General features: G+C 41.7%; 2 protein-coding genes across 6 annotated transcripts in view; both read left to right on the forward strand.

The window, feature by feature from the left end:
- The first annotated feature begins 465 nt into the window (after nt 1–465).
- LOC121723574 (RNA-binding protein 28-like) lies at nt 466–5,428 on the forward strand. Its single transcript, XM_042109375.1, has 7 exons — nt 466–820; nt 2,654–2,772; nt 2,889–2,964; nt 3,158–3,250; nt 3,399–3,467; nt 3,587–3,725; nt 4,657–5,428. The coding sequence occupies exons 1-7, from the start codon at nt 700–702 to the stop codon at nt 4,664–4,666; spliced, it is 627 nt and encodes a 208-aa protein (XP_041965309.1). The 5' UTR covers nt 466–699; the 3' UTR covers nt 4,667–5,428.
- A 5,508-nt stretch (nt 5,429–10,936) lies between these two features.
- rbm28 (RNA binding motif protein 28) overlaps nt 10,937–26,370 on the forward strand; it is a 30,566-nt gene continuing 15,132 nt past the window's right edge. For all 5 annotated transcript variants that reach the window (XM_042109368.1, XM_042109369.1, XM_042109370.1 and 2 more), the window contains exons 1-15: nt 10,937–11,404; nt 11,985–12,131; nt 15,155–15,273; nt 15,389–15,464; nt 15,658–15,750; nt 15,905–15,973; nt 17,000–17,138; nt 17,899–18,131; nt 18,262–18,355; nt 18,466–18,575; nt 23,816–23,889; nt 24,326–24,461; nt 24,703–24,767; nt 25,095–25,253; nt 25,433–25,582. In XM_042109368.1, coding sequence (XP_041965302.1) covers nt 11,284–11,404; nt 11,985–12,131; nt 15,155–15,273; nt 15,389–15,464; nt 15,658–15,750; nt 15,905–15,973; nt 17,000–17,138; nt 17,899–18,131; nt 18,262–18,355; nt 18,466–18,575; nt 23,816–23,889; nt 24,326–24,461; nt 24,703–24,767; nt 25,095–25,253; nt 25,433–25,582 — 1,785 coding nt within the window. In that variant the 5' untranslated portion in view covers nt 10,937–11,283. The remainder of the gene's footprint in view (nt 11,405–11,984; nt 12,132–15,154; nt 15,274–15,388; nt 15,465–15,657; nt 15,751–15,904; nt 15,974–16,999; nt 17,139–17,898; nt 18,132–18,261; nt 18,356–18,465; nt 18,576–23,815; nt 23,890–24,325; nt 24,462–24,702; nt 24,768–25,094; nt 25,254–25,432; nt 25,583–26,370) is intronic.

Below are 26,370 nucleotides of genomic sequence, written 5' to 3' on the forward strand. Positions count from 1 at the left end.
TCCAGACCAAGAGGAGACAGTGCAACATGTATTGCTTGTTTGCCCTAGGTACCAGAGTCACAGGGAGCAGTGGAAAGATCAATTACAAAGAGCTGGATGCTCAGGCTTTAATCTAGCTGCAGTTCTGGAGTGAGGCCAGAGGAACTGTTCAGATTCCTCAAGAGTGCAGGTCTATATGCAAGAATATGAATATCTCTTTCGATTATTATTTCCTTTTTTTTATTTTTTTTTATTGTTATTTTCTTTGTGTGGGTGTATGTGTGTGTATGTGTGTGTGTGTATATATATATATATATTTTTTTTTCTCCTTTCTCGTTTTATTTATTGTTGCTGAGACGCCATAACCTGCATTGGCAATATGTTGATCTGTAGGTGGCGGTATGCGCCTGTAGGTGTAACCCGCCATTAACCCGGAAGAAGAAGAAGAAGAAGAAGAAGAAGAACAACTTCCTGTTTTCTGTAAGCATGGCCGCCCCGTGTCTGTGAAACGTGCAAGTAGTACAGTTACGTTGTACATAACATGTTTTAAATATTCCGAACGACATGTAGACTATATTATATTTTAGCCTCTACCTATAATTGCTGAGCTGCTTTCTGCTTTCAAATTCTTCAAAACGTAGTTTTTCAAAATCGTGTGTCTATCAAGAAAGCTTTGTTATTTTTGTCACAGGCGCACGCCTGTAGAACATTTTGTCCAACATGTCATCCAGCCAGACGTTATCTGTACAGAATCTGCCTGCCACTGCCTCCAACGACCGATTGGAAGAGATATTCTCCGAGATTGGACCCATGAAACATTGTGTTGTAGTTAATGACAAAGGTGAGTGATAAGTTAACCTCATATCATTTTCTTTGAGCCCGGCCACCACGTTCAGTGCATCTTACCATTTGCTAGATTGCTAGTTTCCATTTCCGCGGCTAACTAAATCTAAAGCTGGTGATACATGTGGTAACTTTGTGAGCAATGATGCTGGCCAATAATGTAGGCTACCTCATTATTGTGGTTCTGGCATGTTCCATTGATATTGGGCAACAATTCCTTTTCTGGATGATGACACTAAGCAATTTGAGCAGTGTTGCTGCCAATTGTTCCAGAGTATTGTTATTCTTGCACATTCTCATTGATATTGGCCAATATATTTTCCGGAGACCTTACCGCATTGGGCAAATGTTCATGATCCAGTTACAGGGAACTAAATGTCTGGTTGCCCTGCATCATTGCTCAAAACGTTGTCCCATAGATAATCACTGTCACTTCCTCTAGTTATTACCATCTGGATTGATACTCGATTTACTGCAAACTTTCACAAATATGGTAAAGAGAGAACCAAAAACAAAATTGCCAGGAGATTTCAAGCTCCTGTGGCCCCCTCCTGACAGGGAGGTCAGAGGTGTATATGGAAGTGTGACCGAACATGGCCTGATTCCTATTGTAGGGGGCTACTAAAAATGTGGTAGCCGCTCATCTAAAATCTTCAGTGGTGTCTCTGTACCCATCCATATATCTCGTACCTGCATGTCAGGCTATCATAGTTGGTTCCACATTACCACCAGGGGCCTCATTTATAAACATTGCATACGCACAAAAGAAGATATCTGGGATAATAGCTCCAGCCTACCATAGATCATTGAATCTGATTAGACCATTAGCTTCTCGCCTGCTAGCATCACATTTAAAAGTGACTAAGATTTCCAGTAATTTTCCTATTTAAAACTTGTCTCCTCTCAAGTTAGAAACTAAGACCAACGGAAAATGAAACGTGGCAATTTTCTAGACTGATTTAACATGGAACTGTACTCTCATTCCAGCACATCAGCACAATGGGAGTATAGTTCCATGTCAAATCAGCCTAGAAAATCGCTACGTTTCATTTTCCGTTGATCTTATTACACTTTCTAACTTGAGAGGAGACAAGTTTTAATTAGGAAAATTATTAGGGAAATCTTCGTCACTTTTAAACATGATGCTTACGGGGCAGCCGTGGCCTACTGGTTAGCACGTCGGACCTGTAACCGGAGGGTTGCCGGTTTGAACCCCGACCAGTAGGCACGGCTGAAGTGCCCTTGAGCAAGGCACCTAACCCCCTCACTGCTCCCCGAGCGCCGCTGTTGATGCTTCACCTCACTGTGTGTACACTGTGTGCTGTGTGTGTTTCACTAATTCACGGATTGGGATAAATGCAGAGACCAAATGTCCCTCACGGGATCAAAAGAGTGTGTGTATATATATATATATATATATATATATATATATATATATATATATATATATACTTATATATGCTAGCAGGCGAGATGCTAATGGTCAATGATCCAGCTAGGCTGGAGCTAAAAGTGGTATTGCCAGACTCAGAGAATGGCTAGATGAACTGGAGAAAGGTAAAAATAAATTGTTTAACTCAAGGGGAGGTGGAAAATGAGTGCAATTCCCCTAATGGTGGACAAAGAGACACCACTGTCTAGTAAAAAGCATTCAGTGCCATCATTTTGACTAAAGCCATAAGTAAAGGTGAAATCTTCCTAAATCTTGACCACTTGTCTTTTAGCACTGAAAAGGGGGCGTCTAAATATACTGTACCTGGCTGAAAACCATGTGGTAATGGAAAAAATGAGTTTCCTGTAAATGCCAATCTGTATTGCATATCTCTTGCAGCTTCAAAAGAAGTGCCAGTCCCCAAGAAGACAACTAAAGGTGACCAAGCTAAAAGTGAACAAGCTTTCAAAAAGAACAAGAAGAAGGCTAGACTTATTATCAGAAATCTCAGTTTCAAGGTAAGTTGTCATGAATTGATATCTGGGATAATGGAATTCTAATATATTGAGCCTGTTTTAATCTCTGTCAGGATTTCACTGCATAGCATCAAACCCTCTTGTTTTTTCTCCCGTAGTGTTCTGAAGATGATCTGAAGCAGGTTTTTGCAAAGTATGGAACAGTTCTGGAAGCCAGCATCCCTCTTAAACCAAGTAGGAACAGTAGTTATGTATTCAGCAGGCACCCTTGCTTAATGAGATTTACTTGAAATCAATAGATCACATAACCAGATATGCCCTTCAGAAATAAGTTTGTATTGTATTCATGCAATTAACAGTCTGTACTCTGTACTTGCACTTGTGTGTAACGATGTCCTGATTCAGTGTCCTCTGTTGTGTTTTGTAGATGGGAAGATGCGTGGGTTTGCCTTCGTCCAGTTCAAGAACATGGTGGAGGCCAGCAAGGCTCTGAGTGGCACTAACCTGAAGGAGATTAAAGGTGCTTAGTTAACCACTATAGTGCACCATCACACCTGACATGGTTATAAGAATTTGAATAAATGTGCATAACTTGAATACTGGTTCGGGCCCCCATCTTACCACCTACATCACCCAGATGTGTTCATTTGGTTTCTCTTGTTCCACAGGGAGGCAAGTGGTTGTTGACTGGGCCATTGCCAAAGACAAGTTTGTTGGGAAACTGCCTAAATCTGCAGGTAGCATTTTTTTCTCAATATGAACAGAAATTAGAATGTACCTCTGTTGTAACTGATTTAAGTATTTGTGCACCAAGAAGGTATGTCACGTCACATATTTTTATTATTTTAACAAAAAGAAGTAAAAGCAGAGACCACAAAACCTGAGGAAGGAAAATCTGCTGTTGCTGAGGAAGGTGATGATGGTGAAGGGAACAGTGATGAGGATTCTGGATCTGAAGAGGAAGATGACGAGCCGAATAAAAAAGTCACGCAAACGTAAGGCTCTAGGGAGTCTTTTGACCTGTCCATCACTGCTTTTTTGGTTATGTCATATTTCACTGGTTGTTTCAATGAAGGCATGTTTTTACATCTCGGCATGGGGGCACATAAAGTATAAGGGACTTTTTAGGGCTGTGGAAAACCTTCACGACTAACCCCATGGAGGAGCGGAGATGAAAGCCACCACATGGCATATCCATGGTTTTGTTTCTTAGCCAAAGATGGCTTGCTTGAGCTTGTCCTCTTTGAAGCAAACCAATAAAGTTTGACTTGTTGTGTAATGCCATCTTTAAATGTAACAATAGTTTTCATCATCTAAGGAAAGGGGGGTTTCTGGCCTGTATTCTTTATTGCCTTCTATTATACATATTAATCGTTAAAATCAGATTATGATAAAGAACCATATGTAAGATTGTGGCCAAAACTGGTACTGCAATCACTTTCAAATTACTTTAGAGCAGTGTATCCTGACGAGGGAGGGGGAGGGGATACACGAGGTTGCCAACCCAGATGCCGAAACACTACTGACTTAGTGATTACTGTGATACTGTGATTAGTAGATAGGTGGGTGGCGCATCAGGCCAAAACACAACATCAACATCATTTGAGGGCTGCAACTTCAGTTTTTAAATGACAATATCCTGGCCAGACTACTGCTGTTGTCAGTGGTATTTGAAATGAACATGATTTCTTAATGTCTAGTGACATATCAGGGCCATTTTATGATTAATTGAAATACATTTCAGACATACGGTTCCTTTAAGAGTAATATTTGTGAAGTTCTGCACAAGCTAACCATGCTCACTCTGTCGCAGAAGTATTTTAAGCTCACATAGGCATGCAGTCATGATGGTTTACATTGAATTTTGAATGCACCCTTGCTGAGTAGGTATCCTTTCCACTCTTGAAACTAATATCATGTTCTTAGGTGCAATTAGGAAATGATCGCCTACTGGCAGAGCAGGGGCGTCACGGTGGAGAAGCGGAGGTGGAAGGAGTCCATCCACGCAGCGCACCTGCGCGCCCATCCGCAGGAGTACCCCTCCATCCTGGACAGCTTCCTGCAGAGCCTCAACATGGTGCCACTCAAGGCAAAAATGTGAGGCAAACCTGCCAAGAGAGAGAGACAGAGAGAGAGAGAGAGAGAGAGAATAAAGAATCTCACTGTCCCATAAACACATCACCAGTGGCCTTCAAAGGAATGTTTGGAGTCAAAGGAGTGTTTACCAATGGTAATGTTTACCATTTAGGATTTTTTTACAGGAACTTGATTTGTACAGCACATCAGCACATCACATATGGGTCATTCCGTGTCATATCAGATAAGGTTGTTGCTGCACAGTCTTGGATTTTGTATTCATAACATATTTATTATAAATGGGTACCAAAACCAATGTTTCTGTTGAAATCCTATGTCTTCATATTATTTTCATCCCTTGAATTTACTTCAGTTTTACAACCTGAAAAATACATTATCTGGGAAGCAATGTTTAGGAATTAATATAATGAAAAGTATTACTCATAGTTCATTGTGGAGTGGAAGACAAACATGTTTTCAGTCTGTATGACTGAACCGTTACAAGTCTGTGGTTTGCTCATTGATTTTCTACAAGGCCCTAGATTTGGAAAAAATTGCAAAGAGTGACATTAAGGGTTCTTTTGTATGCATTGGGTGTCGATCATTATTTTTTCTTTACATATACCTCTTTTATTAAGGTTGTGTCAATATTTTACCTTCCCACTTATAATGGTCTTGACGATTTTAAGGATTAATTTAACAAGGGAAGGTTAAGTTTCGAGGTGGAAGTGGAACATTATACAACTTGTATAATGTATACATTCATTCCACACAGACTGATATTTCAAGTGTTTATTTTATTTTTTATGATTATAACTGACAACTAATGAAAGCCTACTGAATTTGGGGTTATCTCAGAAAATTAGAATATTGTTAAAAGTTCAATATATGTTCAATATTGAAGACACCAGGTGCCACACTCTAATCAGCTAATTAACTCAAAACACCTGCAACAGCCTTTAAATGGTCTCTCAGTCTGGTTCTGTAGGCTACACAATAATTGGGAAGACTGCTGACTTGACAGTTGTCCAAAAGGCGACCATTGACACTTTGCACAAGGAGGGCAAGACACAAAAGGTCATTGTTAAAGAGGATGGCTGTTCACCGAGCTCTGTGTCCAAGCACATTAATAGAGAGGCGAAGGGAAGGAAAAAAGATGTGGTAGAAAAAAGTGTACAAGCAATAGGGATAACCGCACCCTGGAGAGGATTGTGAAACAAACCCCATTCAAAAATGTGGGGGAGATTCACAAAGAGTGGACTGCAGCTGGAGTCAGTGCTTCAAGAACCACCACGCACAGACGTATGCAAAACATGGGTTTCAGCTGTCACATTCCTTGTGTCAAGTAGCTGGGAAGGAATATGTGAAAAATCATGAAGACTGGGATAAGTTTTTGGCATGGTGTACAGTATAGGCCTAAGGTTTTAAAAAATCCATGGATACAAGTTGGGGTGCCCCCCCTTGTGGCAGTTATCCATAAAATCCAAAATGGCCCCTGCTGAAAAGAGAAAAGGTTATATCTCAGCACTCAAAAAATCCTCCATAGAAATGCATGAGCTTAGTTTGTAACGGCAATATGGCAGTTGTCTTTGCAAATCACACCCCTTCCGCGGCAAAATGTTGATGTGAATACATTGAGCCAATCATGTGCTGTGTTGTGAATACATTGAGCCAATAATGTGGTGTGTTGTGAAGACATCGTGCCAATCATGTGTTGTGATCTCACCGCTGGAGCAAGATTGGTGTCGTGAAGCCTTGCGCACGCGCAGTTCGACCCAAAGACTGTGCCCGATGAGTGCCCAAAAAGCGTTGGTATATGGCCGCCGAGTGGAGGGACTTGCCTAAAAGGACTTTGCTTAAACATCATGTATTTATTCAAAGATTTTTGGTTTCACTCTTCATCATTATTAGTACAGCCTCCCTCACACTTGCACAATGTGGTACAGCAAAGTCCAGCTCGGTGGCCACACAGGCAACCACACCGCCACAGTTGAGGATGAGTGAGCATCCCTTGCTGGCATCTTCCAGATCTATCCAATATGGCACCCAGACTTTGGTTCTGTCATTCCATTCTCAACCCCACTCACTGGGGTCTGGAATCTCTGGAGTTTTGGAGAGGGATTGCTTCCAGACAAAAACTGCAGTGTGCAGGGCACGCTTTCCACTCTGGAATAAGGCATGATGGGTCGGGGGGATTGAATCCAGGGACTTGAGGCCTCTCAGAGCTGTGGATTGGATTTGGATCAGGGAAGGCATATAAAGATATTCCAATCCACCACATCTCAGAAATGCTGGGACCTCAAAAATGTCAAGCACTGACACTCTTCCACGCGTTCACATGATGTGACGTATCAGCAATGTATGGAATTGGCAAAAAAAAGCATGGAATGTGTGGGCAGCTTACCCAGAAGTCACCGGCACCCTCATTCTGATCACCAAGACCCAACCAGCCTCACAATGGAATCAGTGCACATGCAAGTTCTCAAACGCTGGACTGTACTCATGTATAGTAAGAACTGCGGTGTCGAGTCAGTCAATGAATCCCGGAAGCTTCTTTTCACTCATAGCCATTATGCCTTATTCCAACATGGAAAGTGTGCCCTGCACGCTGCAGCTTTTGTCTGGAAGCAGTCCCACTCTAGCCTCGTGAGACCATCCTGATCTCGCAAGTTTCAGATTTTCACTCGCAGATCAGCCTGGCATCTCTCCGATAAAGAAAATTTGGAGCAGTTCGCCAAACGAACGTCCAATCAGCGTTGGTTTTGAGGCGGGTTTAGGTGTGACTCAACGAGAAGCTACCGTTCAATCTGAACAATATGGCGACTTCCACGGATGAGATAAGCATAGCTATCGCTGAAGTTTTATCCGAATATATTTTAGTATTCCTTGGCAAGCTAGGAGTCTCTGCAATGTAGCTGGGAGGAATGAAGGACACAGATATCCTCCACGACCAATTCAAGTTAGTGTTTGGTAGCACTGAATATTAGTTACTTAACGAGAAGGAATATGCTTTCTTCAGACGTGTAGCCTACCATGAAAACTTGGTGGGGGATTGTCGTTGATGAGGCTCATGTCACATACAAATAGTATGTTTAAAAACGCGCTACTTATCTAACTTGTATGTTAAAAGATGGCATTAAAAGAACGCTTCGTTTATCTGATTGGTTGATTTGGACCGACCAACATAGGTGGTGATAGACAGATGCTTTATCCAATCAGCTAACCAGTATTTTCGCCCCTTTTCCAAACGTTCTCCAACAGAAAGTTCCCAGATGGGTATGCGGAGCAAATCCGAAGCAATCCATCTGGCGGAGTAAGGTTAGTCCCTCTCCAAAACTCCAGAGATTCCAGACCCCAGTGAGTGGGGTTGGGAATGGAATGACAGAACCATAGTCTGGGTGCCTTATTGGACAGATCTGGAAGATGCCAGCAAGGGATGCTTACTCCTCCTCAACTGTAGCTGTGTGGTTGTCTTTATGGGCAACTGTAAGTGCCACTGAGCTGGATTTTGCTGTACCACATTGTGCAAGTGTGAGGGAGGCTGTAATGAGTGAAACCAAAAATCTTTGAATAATACATGATGTTTAAGTATTTAAAGAGTGCAGTGTATTTTTTTGTGTGTTATTTGACTAAAATGTAATATTGACCCTTAACATGGTGAACTTTTCACTGTGGCATAGTTCTGAAGTTGTGTTTATTTAAGGCCTCAACAATGGTCCTTTTGGTCACAACATGTGATTTATTTTTTTTAAGTATATTTTTTGGGCTTTTTGCCTTTATTTGTATAGGACAGTGAAGAGTGAGACAAGAAGTAAGTGGAGGAGAGAGATGGGGTGGGACCGGGATATGACCGCAGGTCAGATTCGAACTTGGGTCCCTGTGGGCACTTGGACCCGTATATGGTATGAGTGCTGTAGCCTGTTGTGCCACAGCGCCCCCCACAACATGTTTTTTTGACACTATAGTGATGGTGACCTGTCCAATCAACAAAGAAAAGCATACCTTGGAGGTAAAAATATGGGTCTAGGGACCTGAGTATTTCAATGTGACTTTTACAGATATTGACAGTTTATGAGCTAAAAATGGCTATAATACTAAATGGAAATGGACTTAAAATAAGCAGAACATATCAAAATTGGATTCCTTGTATCAAACAAAGTAGAGAAAATACATTATACAACAATTTAAGACTAAAGGAAGCTGAGATATAACCTTTTCTCTTTTCGGTGGGGGCCATTTTGGATTTTAACCCTAACCCTAACTGTCAGTAGGGGGGGCCACCCCAACTTGTATCCATGGATTTTTGAAAACCTTAGACCTATACCTAACACCCTGCCAAAAATCAAAACTTATCCAGAAGTGCCCAATTTTCATGAATTGCATCCTAGCTAAAGCCACTCCTGCATTTCTTTTGAAAATCAAGGTCTCAGAGTCTGGAGGAAGAGGGGAGAGGCATAGAATCCATGTTGCTTGAAGTCCAGTGTAAAGTTTCCACGGTCCGTGACTGTTTGGGGTGCCATGTCATCTGCTGGTGTTGGTCCACTGTGTTTTAAAGAGCTTGCACACTGCTCCAACAAACGGCAACAAACACCAACAGTTGGGTCAGTGTGGGCCAGTGGTCTGTCTTTGTTGGTGTTTGTTGGATGGAGACACCACAGTGTGGACTGGCGGTTGGTTTTTTGAACATTCTAAAGACTATTTCCAACAGCTGCCAACTTTAGAATGTTGGAGTTTGTTGGTGTTGGAGCAGTGTGCAAGCTCTTTTAGAGCACTTCATGCTTCCTGCTGCTGACCAACTGGAGATGCAGATTTCATTTTCCAACAGGACTTGGCACCTGCACACAGTGCCAAAGCTATCAGTACCTGGTTTAAGGACCATGGTATCCCTGTTCCTAATTGGCCAGCAAACTCCTGACCTTAACCCTATAGAACATCTATGGGGTATTGTGAAGAGGAAGATGTGATAGGCAAGACCTAACAATGCAGAAGAGCTGAAGGCCACTATCAGAGCAACTTGGGCTCTCTTAACACCTTAGCAGTGCCACAGACTGACTCCGTGCCACGCCACGTTACTGCAGTAATTCAGGCAGAAGGAGCCCCAACTAAGCAGGCTATGAGTGCTGTAGCCTACATGCTCATACTTTTCATGTTCATACTTTTCAGTTGGCCAACATTTCTAAAAATCCTTTTTTTTTGTATTGGTATTTAGTATTCAAATTTTCTGAGATACTGAATTTGGGATTTTCATTAGTTGTCAGTTATAATCATCAAAATGAAAAGAAATAAACATTTGAAATATATCAGTCTGTTTGTAATGAATGAATATAATACGTTTCACTTTTTGAATAGAATTACTGATAAAAAAACAAAAATCAGCAGCGTTCCATGCACTACCCTGGGGGACAAAAAATGGGCAAAGATTTATCCCTGACGGGTATGGGGTATGACCAGAGTGAGTTGTAGCGGAGTAATCAAGGATCTTTGGTATGACTATTGACTGGGTCGAAGGCTTTCTACAGGTTTAATAATACTACAGCACATGTTCTCATCACCAAAATTCCTAAAACCAGACTGTAGTCTGTTTAAATCATTTATAGGCTGTCACTAATGTATTTGTCATGTAGTTACCTGGATCGGACTTGCTGCCCTTTTTGGGCGTTATTTTGCCCTGCTTTAATTCCGGTAGGCCTATTTTACCTTGCAGGGAGAGGTTGATCATGTGGGTTATGCATGGAGCGAGACGTCCTTGAGGAATTTGGCAAGGCCGTAGGCTTTGTAGTATTTGGAAAACTCTCATTCTCCAGTCCTGTCAAGTTTGCTAGTGCTGGCAATTAAGATAAAAAAAAAAAATGCCTTTAGCAAAATCCGTTCCCTTCTAGACCTGCTTCCTTTACTTCCCCACTGCAACCCAGTCTTTATTTTCATGTATTTTCCTCTGTGTAGTTATTAGAAATTTGATTTATCTCTGTGTCAGGTTTCCTTCAGTATCATTCCAATCCAGTTATATTACTTATTAAAACGATCTATATTACGCACACTCTTTGAGTTCTTTCAACTAGAGCGTTAACTCCACTTCAGTAGGGGGCAATGCTGCTTAGTAGCCTATTTGTTAGATCGTAGAAGAAATTAAGGAAAACTTCCGGTTTTCTGTAAGCATGGCCGCCCCGTGTCTGTGAAACGTGCAAGTAGTACAGTTACGTTATACATAACATGTTTTAAATGTTCCGAACGACATGTAGCCTATATTATATTTTAGCTTCTACCTATAATTGCTGGGCTGCTTACGTTTAGGAAACACAGACCTAGACTTGCGCATCGCTATTTAGCTACCATTTTGAGTAGCTGGCTAGCCAACTATTTAGCTCGTTTGCCACTGAAGGCAAATCTTGAAAACGTAGTTTTTCAAAATCGTGTCTATCAAGAAAGTTTTGTTATTTTTTTGTCACAGGCGCACGCCTGTAGAACATTTTATCCAACATGTCATCCAGCCAGACGTTATTTGTACAGAATCTGCCTGCCACTGCCTCCAACGACCGATTGGAAGAGATATTCTCCGAGATCGGACCCGTGAAACATTGTTTTGTAGTTAATGACAAAGGTGAGTGATAACCCAGTTAACCTCACAATATCATTTTCTTTGAGCCCCACCACGTTCAGTGCATCTTACCATATGCTAGATTGCTAGTTTCCATTTCCGCGGCTAACTAAATCTAAAGCTGATGATGCATGTGGTAACTTTGACCAGCATCATTGCTCACAATCATGTAGGCTACCTCATTATTGTGGTTCTGGCATGTTCCATTGATATTGGGCAACATTTCCTTTTCTGGATGATGACACGAAGCAATTTGAGCAGTATTGCTGCCAATTGTTCCTGAGTATTGTTATTCTTGCACATTCTCATTGATATTGGCCAATATATTTTCCGGAGACCTTACCGTAAGTCATCATTGGGCAAATGTTCATGATCCAGTTACAGGGAACTAAATGTCTGGTTGCCCTGCATCATTGCTCAAAAAGTTGTCCCATGGATAATCAACTATCAGTTGTTGAAATACTAGAAATTAGTTGTCATGTTATATTTGTAAAGTTATAAACCTAAGAAAACCTCAAATTCATGAAGACATACTGTTTCCTGCAACATATGACAAGTTGATGTATTCTGTGTCCTTTTATAGCATCTGGCAAATGCCGAGGTATTGGCTATGTCACCTTCCCTATGGCAGAGGATGCCCAGCAGGCACTGAGCCAAATTCGAGATTATGATGGACAGAAGATTCGTGTGTCAATCGCAAAGAAAAAGATCATTGTCAAGAAGAAAGGAGGTGAGCAGAAGTCCTTATGATACATATGCGCTCTTAACTACCCTGACATAAAATTGGGATACTGAAAAAAAAAAAAAAAAAACGTATACTACATTGGAGGAATTATTGCATGTTTTTTGTATGAAAATTCACTTCCTCTGGTTGTTACCATCTGGATTGATACTCAATTAACGGCAAACTTCCACAAATATGGTGAAGAGAACCAAAAACAAAATTGCCAGGAGATTTCAAGCTCCTGTGGCCCCCTCCTGACAGGGAGGTCAGAGGTGTATATAGATAAGTGTGACCCAACATGGCCTGATTCCTATGGTAGGGGGCTACTAAAAACGTAGCCGCTCATCTAAAATCTTCAGTGGTGTCTCTGTACTCATCCATACACATCTCATACCTGCATGTCAGGTTATCATAGTTGGTTCCACATTACCTCCAGGGGCCTCATTTATAAACATTGCATACGCACAAAAAAAGGCGTACGCTGCTATCTACGCAAACCTTGGGATTTATGACAAACGGAAAATTTGCCTCCGTGTGCTCTCTATCAATAAATTCTAATTAAGCATGTTTCTCTGACTATTTATAGGCAAGTGTGGGTGTGGCATGATGCCCGCACAGGTATCGCCACATTTCAAGGGTTGGGATTTATAAAGGGAAATTGGCGTAGGACGTGGGTGCGCACCAGGCGCGTCGTTAGACCTGGGCATTCGGGGCTATAGCCCCGGATTCTCTGGGGATAGCCCCGGATCTATGGGCCGTCAACAACAACAACAAAAACTCTAATCGTGAATGAAATAAATAGCCTCGTAGAAGAGACTTTTGTGTTTTGTGTCCATTGTGTGCATTAACAGCAGCGCAAGAAAATCTGACGTGATCTGGGCAGGTTTAGAATCATTTGTTGCAAAATGTTACAATTTCAAGTACCTTCTCCTCTACGCTATTACACATTGCTGTTTTGTGCTTCTACTAACTAGCCTTAGCGAAAGTATAAGTAGGCCTATATATACTCTTTTGATCCCGTGAGGGGACATTTGGTCTCTGCATTTATCCCAATCCGTGAATTAGTGAAACAGACACAGCACACAGTGTACACACAGTGAGGTGAAGCACACACTAATCCCGGCGCAGTGAGCTGCCTGCATCAACAGCGGCGCTCGGGGAGCAGTGAGGGGTTAGGTGCCTTGCGCAAGGGCACTTCAGCCGTGCCTACTATTCGGGGTTCGAACCGGCAACCCTCCGGTTACAGGTCCGAAGTTTCTTTAGAGAAAAAAAGGGCAGAGCAGGGACAAGAAGTGGAAACTAACAGTGTGTCATCATCTCCCGCAACCCAGGAGGACATTTCGATCAGCTCAGGTTCGTGAAACGCAGCCCTCAAAGACAACGTTGATCAATGCTGGTCTGAGCTTACTAGCTAGCAGGCTACCACTGCACCTCACTAACTTGAAGGACACTTTGTTTGAATAACTAGAAAGAGACACTAACTTACGTTTGGTTCTGTAGAATGGAATCACATTCTTCACCACCAACAAAAAATTGTTTTCCATGACAGTATAGTAGTTGCGCCAGTCTTTTTTACCACAGGTTAGCAGTGCAGACTTATTCATTCACTGACGTTGGTATAATTCCAAGAAACGGTCGAATGTGACCTTCAGCAGCGAGTTGAGCGGAGCAAGCGGCAAAAGTTGAGCAGAGTTGAATGAATGAGGAGCGAGCGGTTTTCACAGATGGACTTTGGCTATAATACCTAACATCAAGCTATTCCCCTTCACCAATCCAGTAATTGTGTCCAATATTATACTTTCAGTGATCATTTGAAATACATTGCGGTAATAAACAAGACTGCAGTTTCAATATATCGTGATTTACTATTGAATCATGGTCACTTGCAGTAAATATGGTAAACCTTTTGCTTGGGGCTTCCAAGCAATGCATGCTGGGCTTGATTTTGACAGAATGGAACTTTTTCTTTGGGCAAAAGTTTGTGATGCACAACCCAAATGCATTGCTTTCAAGGCACCCATAGCCCATTAATTGAAGGTGATGACATCCAAATGTTTATCCCGAGACGAACGCTCACACCTGTGCACTTGACAGAGGTGCATGGCGATGTTTATTCTACAGGCTATTTTAATGTCATATTTTGGGTGTTGTATGTGGTGCACTTTGGCAGAAGAGACGTTCTCCTTACACTAAACATCAAAATATTCGGAATGCCGTGACGCGAGTCATTACGATTGGCCTTCCTTTTCATTCTCAAAGTAGGTTAAAATTTCATGTTCATCAGCCCGATTTTCAAAACCTCTCGGGGGAGAAACCCCCGAACCCACGGACAAAAAGGACTCTAACTTCTGGGCTATAGCCCCGAATGTTTTTAATAGCTAGCGACGCCCCTGGTGCGCACTGCGTTATAAATCAGAATATTTTTGTGCACTCACTATTTTTGTTTCCTACATACTGTATGCCACCTTTTCACATGAATCCTGTGCACAGTTTTATAAAATGAGGCCATGGGGAGAGGCTGTGGGGAGTGAGGGGCTGCGATCGCACAGTCCAGACTGCTGAAGGGTATGGCAAATAACTTATACAAACGTCTGTGACATCATGATCTATAGCCCACATGATGGCTAATGGGGAAATCTCTCGATTCTCCCGATTACCACTCCACTACTGGCACTATGCAGTAGGTTGATATAACCTTCAAGTCTGACTTGGCATGAGATTTTCAAATTGATCAAACGGTTGATCAAACTATAGTACTGGGAGGGTTTTTTTTTAGTGTGAGTTGCATTGAAGAATACCTCCACACTAGCAAAAAGTTAAGACAAAGAGACACCACTGTCTAGTAAAAAACTTAGTCTTTTGACTAAAGCCATAGGTAAAGGTGAAATCTTCTTCCGAAATCTTGACCACTTGTCTCTTAGGACTGAAAAAGGGGTGTCTAAATATACTGTACCTGGCTGAAAACCATGTGGCTAATGGAAGAAATGAGTTTCCTGTAAATGCAAATCTGTATTGCATATCTCTTGCAGCTTCAGAAGAAGTGCCAGTCCCCAAGAAGACAACTAAAGGTGACCAAGCTAAAGGTGAACAAGCTTTCAGAAAGAACAAGAAGAAGGCTAGACTTATTATCAGAAATCTCAGTTTCAAGGTAAGTAGTCACGAATTGATACCTGGGATAATGGAATTCTAATATATTGGGCCTGTTTTAATCTCTGTCAGGATTTCACTGCATAGCATAACATCCTCTAATTTTTCTACCGTAGTGTTCTGAAGATGATCTGAAGCAGGTTTTTGCAAAGTATGGAACAGTTGTGGAAGCCAGCATCCCTCTTAAATCAGGTAGGAACAGTAGTTATGTATTCTGCAGGCACCCTTGCTTAATGAGATTTACTTGAAATCAATAGATCACATAACCAGATATGCCCTTCAGAAATAAGTTTGTATTGTATTCATGCAATTAACAGTCTGTACTCTGTACTTGCACTTGTGTGTAATGATGTCCTGATTCAGTGTCCTCTGTTGTGTTTTGTAGATGGGAAGATGCGTGGGTTTGCCTTCGTCCAGTTCAAGAACATGGTGGAGGCCAGCAAGGCTCTGAGTGGCACTAACCTGAAGGAGATCAAAGGTGCTTAGTTGACCACTATAGTGCACCATCACACCTGACATGGTTATAAGAATTTGAATAAATGTGCATAACTTGAATACTGGTTCGGGCACCCATCTTACCACCTACCGGTACATCACCCAGATGTGTTCATTTGGTTTCTCTTGTTCCACAGGGAGGCAAGTGGCTGTTGACTGGGCCATTGCCAAAGACAAGTTTGTTGGGAAACTGCCTAAATCTGCAGGTAGCATTTTTTTTCAATATGAACAGAAATTAGAATGCACCTCTATGTGTTGTAATTAGAGATGCACCGATATGGAATTTTAGGGCCGATAACGATAACCGATATTTATTGGTTTGTTGTGGCCGATACCGATACGATAACCGATAATATTACTCTTGAAAAAAAATTGTGAAAAGTGGTTTGGGGAAAGCATTTAATAAGCATAATTTTATTGTAGTAATTTTACCTACCACCAAATGATGGACAGAACTCATAATAGTCCTCAATAGTACGGCAGTCAACAACATAACAGTAGCCTAGCCCTACAGTATGTGTGGCTCCTTTAAGTGAATCTGACGTCAGTGAATTGCGAGTGAGTGGCTAGAGAGTTTGAATCGTTTTCATTTAGGACTAAACGCTCATAAACGGCTCAGCTTGGAATAAGCTACAGTATAGCGACCAAATCAGAGCTTGTGAGGGAAACTTAGGTTTAGTTTCAACTGCGGGTAACTGAATAAAGCTGCAACTTCACAGACTGTATCTTATGCCCGTCTACTACCACTAACGAGTTTGTTTTTTTGTTTTCCCGACCAGCGCGGTAAAGTGCAAACACACCAGCAAAAGACTCTAGATAGGGCTGAGCTCCGCTCTGTTAAGGTTAAATGGCGGATCATTCACGAGAGGATTTTGAGATGCACAGATTCCCAAATGAACGCATATCCACAGATTTTGTTAGAGTGGTGAAATACATTCACACCACTGACATTATATTGATGAAAAAGTATAAGCAACCAAGCTCAAGTAGCCTAGCTCAGTGTAGCCAGACGGACCTTACGTAGGCCTAAATTAGGACTTTAAAAAATATCGGCGCAAATTATCGGCCAGAATTCTGTTATCGGACCGATAATAATATTTTCATTTTTTCACTTATCGGCTAATAATATATCGGCCGCCGATATATCGTGCATTCCTAGTTGTAATTGATTTAAGTGTTTTTGCACCAAGAAGGTATGTCACGTCACATATTTTTATTATTTGAACAAAAAGAAGTAAAAGCAGAGACCACAAAACCTGAGGAAGGAAAATCTGCTGTTGCTGAGGAAGGTGATGATGGTGAAGGGAACAGTGATGAGGATTCTGGATCTGAAGAGGAAGATGACGAGCCGAATAAAAAAGTCACACAAAAGTAAGGCTCTGGGGAGTCTTTTGACCTGTTCATCACTGGTTTTTGGGTTATGTCATATTTCATTGTTTGTGTCAATGAAGGCATGTTTTTACATCTCGGCATGGGGGCACATAAAGTATAAGCGACTAAAAAGTCCCTTAAGGGCTGTTGAAAACCTTCATGACTAACCCCATGGAGGAGCGGAGATAAAGGCCACTACATGGCATATCCATGGTTTTGTTTGACTTGTTGTGTAATGCCATCTTTAAATGTAACAATAGTTTTCATCTAAGGAAGGGGGGGGGGGTTGTTCTGGCCTGCATTCTTTATTGCCTTCTATTATACATATTCATTGTTAAAATCAGATTAAGAGTAATATTTGTGAAGTTCTGCACAAGCTAACCATGCTCTCTCTGTCGCAGTAGTATTTTAAGCTCACATAGGCATGTAGTCATGATGGGTTACATTGGATTTTGATTGCACCCTCGCTGAATAGGCATCTGTTAAAATATTTTATTTTGTATCCTTTCCACTCTTGAAGCTGATATTCTTCTTAGGTGTAATTAGGTAATGAAACAGATAGGTCACAGTCACCTTGATTTGTGTGGTCAGTAAGGTGGGAATTGCTAGCATTGTGGCTTAGAATCAGTTGGTGTTCCTGGGTTTCCCAGCTTCGTAGCAGCAGAGTAGATGTCAGTGTTTTATGTGTGAGTGCTGTTTCAGCTGGCCTGAGCCCAAGCACTGGACATGCGTTCAACTTCATGATACGCATTGTTTCTAGGTCAACAGCTGTGCCAAAGAAAGCCCAAAAACACCAGTCTGATGATGATGACGATGAGGATGATGATGGCGACGATGATGGAAATGATGATGATGAAGATGATGACGATAAAGATATGGAGGAGGAAGAACAAGATGACTCTGAATCTCAAGGCTCGGAGAGTGATGACGATAGTGGCCAACTATCAGAAGATGATGACAGCTATGATGATGATGATGATGACGACGAAGATGGTAAAAATGACTCCATTGACTTTTCTATGCATGTTTCCTTTGTTGGCAGCTTCTCACCAAGCTTCTGTTAAATATTTATTATTATCTAGTCTCCTAATTCCTTAACTAAAAGGATTTCCTGTCTGTACAGGTTTGTCGAAGAAGAAGAAGAAGAAGAAGAAGAAGAAGAAGAAGAAGGCAGACTTGCCATCCGATGTGAACGAGGGGAAAACAGTCTTCATCAGGTGAGGGACATTAACGTCCACCCACTCCTCTCCAAACATTTTCATTTTCTCAGGTATGAGCCCAGAGAAGACTGTAACTTATCACCCAACCTCACCCCCAATCTTCCTAGGAATCTGTCCTTTGATACGGAGGAAGACGGCCTGGAGGAAGCGCTCTTAAAGTTTGGAGAGCTGAATTACATCCGTGTTGTTATCCATCCAGACACAGAAACCTCTAAAGGTGAGTGGTCAGACCATACTTGAATTTTAGAATCAAAATTCTTGAATTTCCCCTGGGGATCAATAAAGTATCTATCTATCTATCTATCTACTGTTTCACCTAATAGTCAGGTAGAACCCCAGGATAGGTGTGACATAAGGTACTAATGCATTTTTTTGCATAAATTGATAGTTTAGAGGGTGCCGCTCTTTTAATGTCATAATTTGTCACGCCCCCTTTTTTTGACCATAAAAAAATAACTATATGCACATTACTGTATAAACCCATCATGTATGGTATCAAATGAAAGCTCTTCATTTGATACCATACATGAAACCAATACAGAAACCAATGATGTCTATAAAAAACATGCTAAAATGATTTCAAGTCCCTCCAGAGAACATAATAACTGTAAAGCCTGGTAAGGTCACACCGCTGAAATGGTAGGCTAAGCAACAAATTGTATCAACCCTCAACAATTAATCAAATAGACAAAGTTATAAGGAACAAAGTAGAACTTTCTCACAGATACTGAAAGCAACTATACACAGAACATGTTGCCAGGCAGGCCTTGTACACATCGCAAACATCAAATGTCTCCTCCAAAAAACATTAATTCAATCAGACATTTCTCCCTCGCTGTCATCAGTATCCACCACTGAAAGTGTAGTCATCTTTGAATTTTTATTTGCACACTATTCACCACCTTTGCAATTGCAGTAGGTGGTGCATGGTAGTCCATCTGACTGACAGCTGCAAGATGCCCTGGAGCATGCTGGCACTGCCTTGCATCCACAAGCAACCAGCTGTAGACCTGTTTTGGGTGCCATGTCAAGTGTTGCCATGAACAGGCACAGGAATTCCATCCTCTATTTTCCAACCAAACAGGGATACATCATCAGTACACACTGGAGGTGTTTTTTTGTCAGCAGCTCTCCACAGAAGGACTTGCAGCCGTGCACGCTTGATGTGTTCCGCTGCATATTCTCTTGTTGGAGGAAGACTCTTTATTTAAGGAGGGTCTTTTTTCTTGGTGAATAGCATGTATCTCAAGTTACTGAGGCTTTCAACAGTCTTTCCATAGTAGAGGCAAGAAAGGAAATCCATTCATGCTCATCAGCTTCTACAATACATACGTACAATTCTTCAAATCAAGATTCCTCTTGAGCATCAAACTGATTGCTGAGGTTTTCCCTTTGCCATATGGATATGACACACTGTCACAACCAAACAATGCATGAACAGCCAACAAATCATAACATTTGTCTCCTAATTTTGCAGCCATAGCATTAATGTAAATTACTTTGGGCATCCATGGCCTACTGGTCAGGGAATCGGACTTGTGACTGAAGGTGGCCAGTTCGATCCCCGACTGGTAGGAAAAATTTGGGTGGGGGGGATTGACTTTACAGTGCTCTCCCACATCAATAATCATGGATGAGGTGCCCTTGAGCCCTGCTCCCCGGGCGCCGGAACAAGGGCTGCTAACTGCTGCGGGTGTGTATGTGTACTAGTGTGTAGTAGTACACTAGTACACATACACACCCGCAACAGTGAGCAGCAGTAGTACCTAGTGTGTTCACTGCTCAAGGGTGTGTGTGTGTTTGAATGGGTGTACACTGTTTGTGTGGGTGTGTTGTACCCCCGAATGGGTAAAAGGCAGAGCACAAATTCCTTGTATTGGTGGGGTTAGCCCTATGTTCCCACATTTCTAGGGTTAGGCCTGAGGGCTGTGGGAACATAGGCATGCTTGGGAAATGGTTGAAGAGCACTGCACTCCCATGCCCACAACCACGGTTGAAGTGCCCTTGAGTAAGGCACCTGACCCCTTACTGCTCCCCGAGCGCTACTGTAGCAAGTCAACTCACTGCTCCGGGTTAGTGTGTGCTTCACCTCATGTGTGTTTCATATCACTGTGTGTTCACTAATTCACGGATGGGATAAATGCAGAGGCCAAATTCCTTGTATATGCAAGTATACTTGGGCTATAAACCTGATTTACATTTGTTACATTTACATTATATTTGTTGTTGTTATTCCAAATGATTCGTGTCATTCCTTGCAATACTGGAAGAAATCATTTTCTTGATTCTGTCCTCTCCTCCTGTAATTAACTTTGCAGTTTTTTCTGTAATTAAGGGGACAAATTCAAGGACTATTATAGTTAATGTGCTGACTAACTGGCAAGTACCTCATAACTCAGACTAGTTTGTATCAGTCCTGGACTGTGGTGCCTGTTTTTAAAGCATTAAAAAAATGTTAGGATGAAAAATATTGTTTGTAATTCTGGGGGGAAATCCAAGGACCGTTATAATTAATGGGCTTACTACCTTGGAAGTACCTCGCAACATTGCTGTCTGAAAATCAGCGACTGATTCAAGTGAAATTAAAGCTAACATGCTAGCTAACCCGCAAGTTGGTGAACTAGGGTACATCAGACTTGCTATATTTCATAATAAATTGAATTACTATTGAATGACTGTATTCCTGTAGGTATTAAGCTACATGGCAGTTCCATGATTTATTTAATTTAATACCAAACCTGACACGATTCAGAGGTATAAGCTATTATGCAAACAAAAAGGAACCTAATTTGACCTTAAAGGTCACTTTGCAAAAGGTATTTTGTTGTCTGGAGGGACCTAAACTATTTTTTTCTACTTTATTATGGTCCAAGCAGATTTCTGTAGGAAAAGAGCTTTAATTTGATACCATACATGACTGGTTCATATGTTAATGTCTATTTAGATGTTTTTTAATGTTAAAAAAGAGGTGTGGCAGGTGATGCCATTTTAAAGAAAATGCTCAAGGGTGCCGGAGCGGCACCCGTCAGATTCTGAAAGAACACCCTCTTACCTATCAATTTATGCAAAAAAATTGCATTAGTACCTTATGTCACACTTATGCCCAAATTCCATAAAGTTCTACCTGACTATAAGGGATGTCTATGAATTTACTACTCTATGTTAAGATTAAGAATTATATCATGGAATTATATGCCGAAGTCACGCCCTTCTACTTCCGGTCCATGGGACCTATCTTTCGAAAAAATATGAACGGGAGTCAATGGAGATATAATTATGACCGCCGCTAGCGTAGCGGTCATATAAGGGATTGGTAGAGGGTTTTTTTTCCCCCCGTCATCTACTTCCTGAATTTTTGGTCAACGATACCCGGGACACCGAAACACCGGGACACATGACATTTGGTGGGTATGTAGCCCCACTAGACTTTTACGGAAAAATATCGTTTGGTCCCCAGGGTCCACTCCCCCCCCCCCCCCCCCCCCCCCCCGTGCTGGGCCCCCCGAAACCCTTACCCTAAATAATTACCTGAACTGTGGCACCGAGGATGAAGAAATTTTTATGGTATGTTGGTCTCAAGGGCCCACATCAATCTAGCCCATAATCACTCATTTGTGATTTGCACCCCCCCCCCCCGGTAAAAATGAAAATGCAATATCATTCTGCTTTAATCGCCCCTCTCTTCAGTTAAGATGTTCAGAACTGCACCAATTTTATGTGTATGATTAACCTGGCATTCTCTGGGGGTATGCCAAGTTTCGTAGAATTTCATCCATTGGGGGGGTCTAAAAAAAATTAAGTTATGTGTACATTTAGTGACTGTACACATAACACATGGCCTGTAGATGGCGGTGCACACATATACACACCCACACACACAGGCGAATTTGGCTGCAGTTCACCAGAGTTCACCTAGATGGCGATCGCGGGCGAGTCCAAAATACATGGGGTCCTATGGAGCTACATGGCTACATTTATTGTTTTCACCTATTTAACAACTGAAACCCTCAGATTTTATTTTATTTTTCGCAAAATGGATATGGATTATCAATCAAAAGTGAAACAATCCGGGAGTCATGTCCTTTCGTTTTCTTACAGGTTGGGTCGTTGTTGCCCATAACACGCTAGCATTGATGCTATGCTAAGCTATGATCATGCTAATGAATGACGTCATTGACAAGTTTGAAAGGCTTTTTAGAACAATTAAGTGACTTTCATGAAGGCCCTTTTGGACAGTTATTTGCACCACTGGGTAAAACTGCATTTTGTTTTAGACTACTGGTATTTAATTTGTGCATTGACAATAAAGCTGAATATGATATGAACTAGATGACTAAACGTATTCATATGTAGAAGAAGAAACATTCATTCGCAAAAATCCATGACATGACCTCTCTTCTTGATAGCTGTTGAAAACTGCATGGAACTGACAGGGATTGTTTTGTTTAATAATAATAAATAAATAAATAAATTATGCTGCTACCTTCTGCTTTTCCCAAATACAATGTAGCATACAGGTGTAAGTGACCTTTCATCAATCCAGTTGCAATGGATGAACTGTGATGAACTGCCCTACTTGTGATTGTTTAGAGATTTTAAAGGTTTTATAACAATGCTACAACTTTTTTGGCTATTCTACAATCTATTCACCTTTGCAGCGCCAGTAGGCTACTTTCTGTGCAGCCGCGCACACACAAACAAGCATACACAAAAGTGTCAAGAGTGGGGGATGGAGTAAAAGATGGAGATAAATTGATTAGTGTGATTTATTTTCGCAGAACGGATGTACAGGACTGAGCGGCGGTCATATTTTGTACCACTATGCGTACATCTAGTTATATTTTGGTCCTGTTCGAATTGTGCCATGAATTTTACATATGATGTGTCTAAATTTAAAAGATAATTCTTGCTGCCAGCTATGTCACTTACAGTAGTTTATGTGCAGTCTATGGACAAATACAACTTACCTGATGTGTTTAATCCTCTGACTCATGGTATCATCTGCAAGGGAAGCTCAAGTAAGACTTGTTGCTGGTATTGTACAATCCGGTGTGGCTGTGTGAATGGGCTAACGTCACTAGCGCGACTGATAGGTTTGTAGTCGTTTGAATTACGATCTTTCACAATGGTGTAATTCAATAGTTACAAAACAAACTGCAAATGTCTTTACATGAAAAATGGTCTTTAAAATTGACATATCACATATGGGTAATTCAAGGCACAAATCGATCGGGCCCAGAAAATAATTTCTCTTTCGCCATTGACTGCCGTTCATAATTTTTTGAAAGATAGGTCCCATGGCGGAAGGGGCGTGACTTCGGCTCTCTATATACGTGCTGACATATATCCGACATAACCCCCCCCCCCCCTCCCTCTCTCTCTCTCTCTCTGTCTGTCTGTCTGTCTGTCTGTCTGTCTGTCTCTGTCTGTCTGTCTGCCTTCCTTTCCTTTATCCAGGTTGTGCTTTTGCTCAGTTCAAAAGCAAGGAGGCAGCAGACAAGTGCATTGAAGCTTCTGAGGAAGCCGCTGCGGTGGGTGGAACAGTTAGCCCACAAAGCTTGTCAGCTTACTGGATATTCAGTGTTTACACTATGGTTGCCCTAGTATTAGTCTAGTGGCTAGTGACAACATATGACACTCAAATTTAGATTCCTTGTAGAATTCATTTTATTGCTTTTTATTATTGTGTGTTACGCCTGTTTCACTATTGTACTTGCCACCTTTTTGTCAGTCCTTGTGTATTGACTTTTGCAAATATATACAAGTCTAGCAGCACTATGAAAGGCACTACATACATGCAAGATTATTGTGATTTAAGTCCCACAATTTAGCCCACAGCATTTAGTCATTGTAAATAAGACTAAATTGGAGCTGTGTCTGTTTTTTTTTTTTTCCTGGGTCTCATGTTCAAGGTGTTGCTTCTTGCTCAGTCTGCGTGACTATCCTTTGTGTCCTGTGTTGTGGCAGAGTGGGGGAATCCGTGTGGACGGCAGGCGGTTGAACATAGTGGCAGCGGTGAGCCGAGAGGACGCTGTCAAACTGAAGGACAAGAAAGTGAAGATTCAGACAGGCGTCAGAAACCTTTACCTGGCCAGAGAAGGCTGTGAGTTCCACCTGAGAGTTTTGTACTCTAGGTTGCACTTTTCCACTTCCACCACTAGAGGGGGCAAAACTGGCTCATCGCGCTTACTGGGAGCCTATTCCCATATCTACCTTCAGCATGATTCTTTTTGAGATGTCAGGGCATTAAAGGGGGTGCCCTCATAATGCTTTGATCGCACAGAGTTATGAATTCCATTTCCTTGATGGTTTCTTCTCCCCCTTGTCTATGTGTCTTGTTGTAGTGATTCGTGCTGGAACAAAAGCAGCTGAGGGTGTGCCTGAAACAGACATGGTCAAGAGGGCCAGAGTAAGCACTTCATGTTTGCATTTATGTGACAGACTCATCATGTAGAGGTGAAATGCCTTGAGCCATCCCCTGCTCCATTATTCTTTTGGCTGTTCTCTTCTACACACCACACTTATAAGCAACATCCTGTTGATAGTGGGATGGCTGGATCATTCTGATCCAATTCAGTACTCACTCTAATAAACTGCTTGCTTAAATATGCTTCTTCGATTGCAACCATTGCTATTATATGCGTAGTATAAGTGTTTGAAATGATGGATTGATTCAGCTAGGATAGGAGCACTCTCTGAGATCTAACTGCAATGGCTGCCTGTCTCGGTCTGTTAGTTTGAGGACCTGAAGCGAGCAAAGCTGCGGGACCTCAACATATTTGTGTCCAAGACGCGGCTTTGTGTCCACAACCTGCCCAAGTCTGTGGACCAGAAGCGGCTGCGAGGTCTCTGCATCCAGGCGGCCGGAGGCGGCAAAGCAGTTTGGATCACTGAGGTGTGACACAAATACACACTAACAAAAACTATAGACCTTGACATACAAACAAAAGCTATGGAAATGTACACACTGTATACACAAACAAAACATTAGAATCTCACACACTTTACACATTTTTACTTATTTGTCCTCTGGGTGGCAGCACTGTGTCCGTGTGCTTTGTCGTCCCTGTCTAGTGTCGCGTGATGTACGACAGGAAACCAGAGAGAGGTCAGGTGATGGGGCAGTCACTGGGCTACGGCTTTGTGGAGTTCCGGGAGCACGAGCACGCCCTCAAAGCCCTGCGGCACCTCAACAACAACCCTGACATCTTCGGCCCCAACAAGGTACAGCTGAAGTGGCAGTGGTCTTTTCACCACAAATTCATATCTAGAAACATCTACCTACTTTTAATGTGTTGTCAGCGGGTGCGTTTCTCTGTCCTTCACGTGACTATGTATCATCTGACATCTCCATTTTTTTTTTTGATCACCTCTGAGAACTCAGGACAACCCATGTTTGCATGCTCCCTTACACAACATTTCCATCTATTAAGTTTCCATCTATTAAGTTAAGTTACTTGAATTTCCCCTTGGGGATCAATAAAGTATCTATCTATCTATCTATCTATCTATCTATCTATCTATCTATCTATCTATCTATCTATCTATCTATCTATTACAATGTCAGGAATATTTAGCAAGCAAATATTAGGTACTTTGTGTCCACCCAAATCAACTACTTTTCTGATTAGTTAGTTATATGATAAAAAGCAGTTGAAGTGCTTTCATTATAGTATTGGAGAATGCTATTGAAAAACCGTCTCCTTAATTCCAAATGGAGACACCGAGTTGATCGAGTTGATCCAATGTAGTTATGAGCAGGTAACACTTTAGGCTGCCTTGCGAAAGAATAGTTCTTTATTCTGGATGTTACAGCAGATCTCTAAGCACAGCACAGCACAGTGTTGCAAAGTGAAGCCAACATCTAGAACCCTCATGGCTAGATAATATAGTGACAGAATATACATTCCTGTCTGGGGTCAGATTGGATGGGGGGCCGGGGGAGGGGGGGGGGGGGGCAGGTAGGGATGTAATAGTGTTAATTTTGTCACCTATTTTTAATTTAGTCTTAG

The sequence above is a fragment of the Alosa sapidissima genome, chromosome 11, assembly GCF_018492685.1.
Source record: "Alosa sapidissima isolate fAloSap1 chromosome 11, fAloSap1.pri, whole genome shotgun sequence".
Taxonomy (NCBI): Eukaryota; Metazoa; Chordata; class Actinopteri; order Clupeiformes; family Clupeidae; genus Alosa; species Alosa sapidissima.

Bases quoted from the DNA above. Each gene is read 5' to 3' on its own strand.
- LOC121723574 (XM_042109375.1), top strand. From the start codon at position 700: ATGTCATCCAGCCAGACGTTATCTGTACAGAATCTGCCTGCCACTGCC. The intron at 3,251-3,398 runs GTGCTTAGTTAA...CTTGTTCCACAG, and splicing joins TAACCTGAAGGAGATTAAAG to GGAGGCAAGTGGTTGTTGAC. The intron at 3,468-3,586 runs GTAGCATTTTTT...TTTAACAAAAAG, and splicing joins GAAACTGCCTAAATCTGCAG to AAGTAAAAGCAGAGACCACA.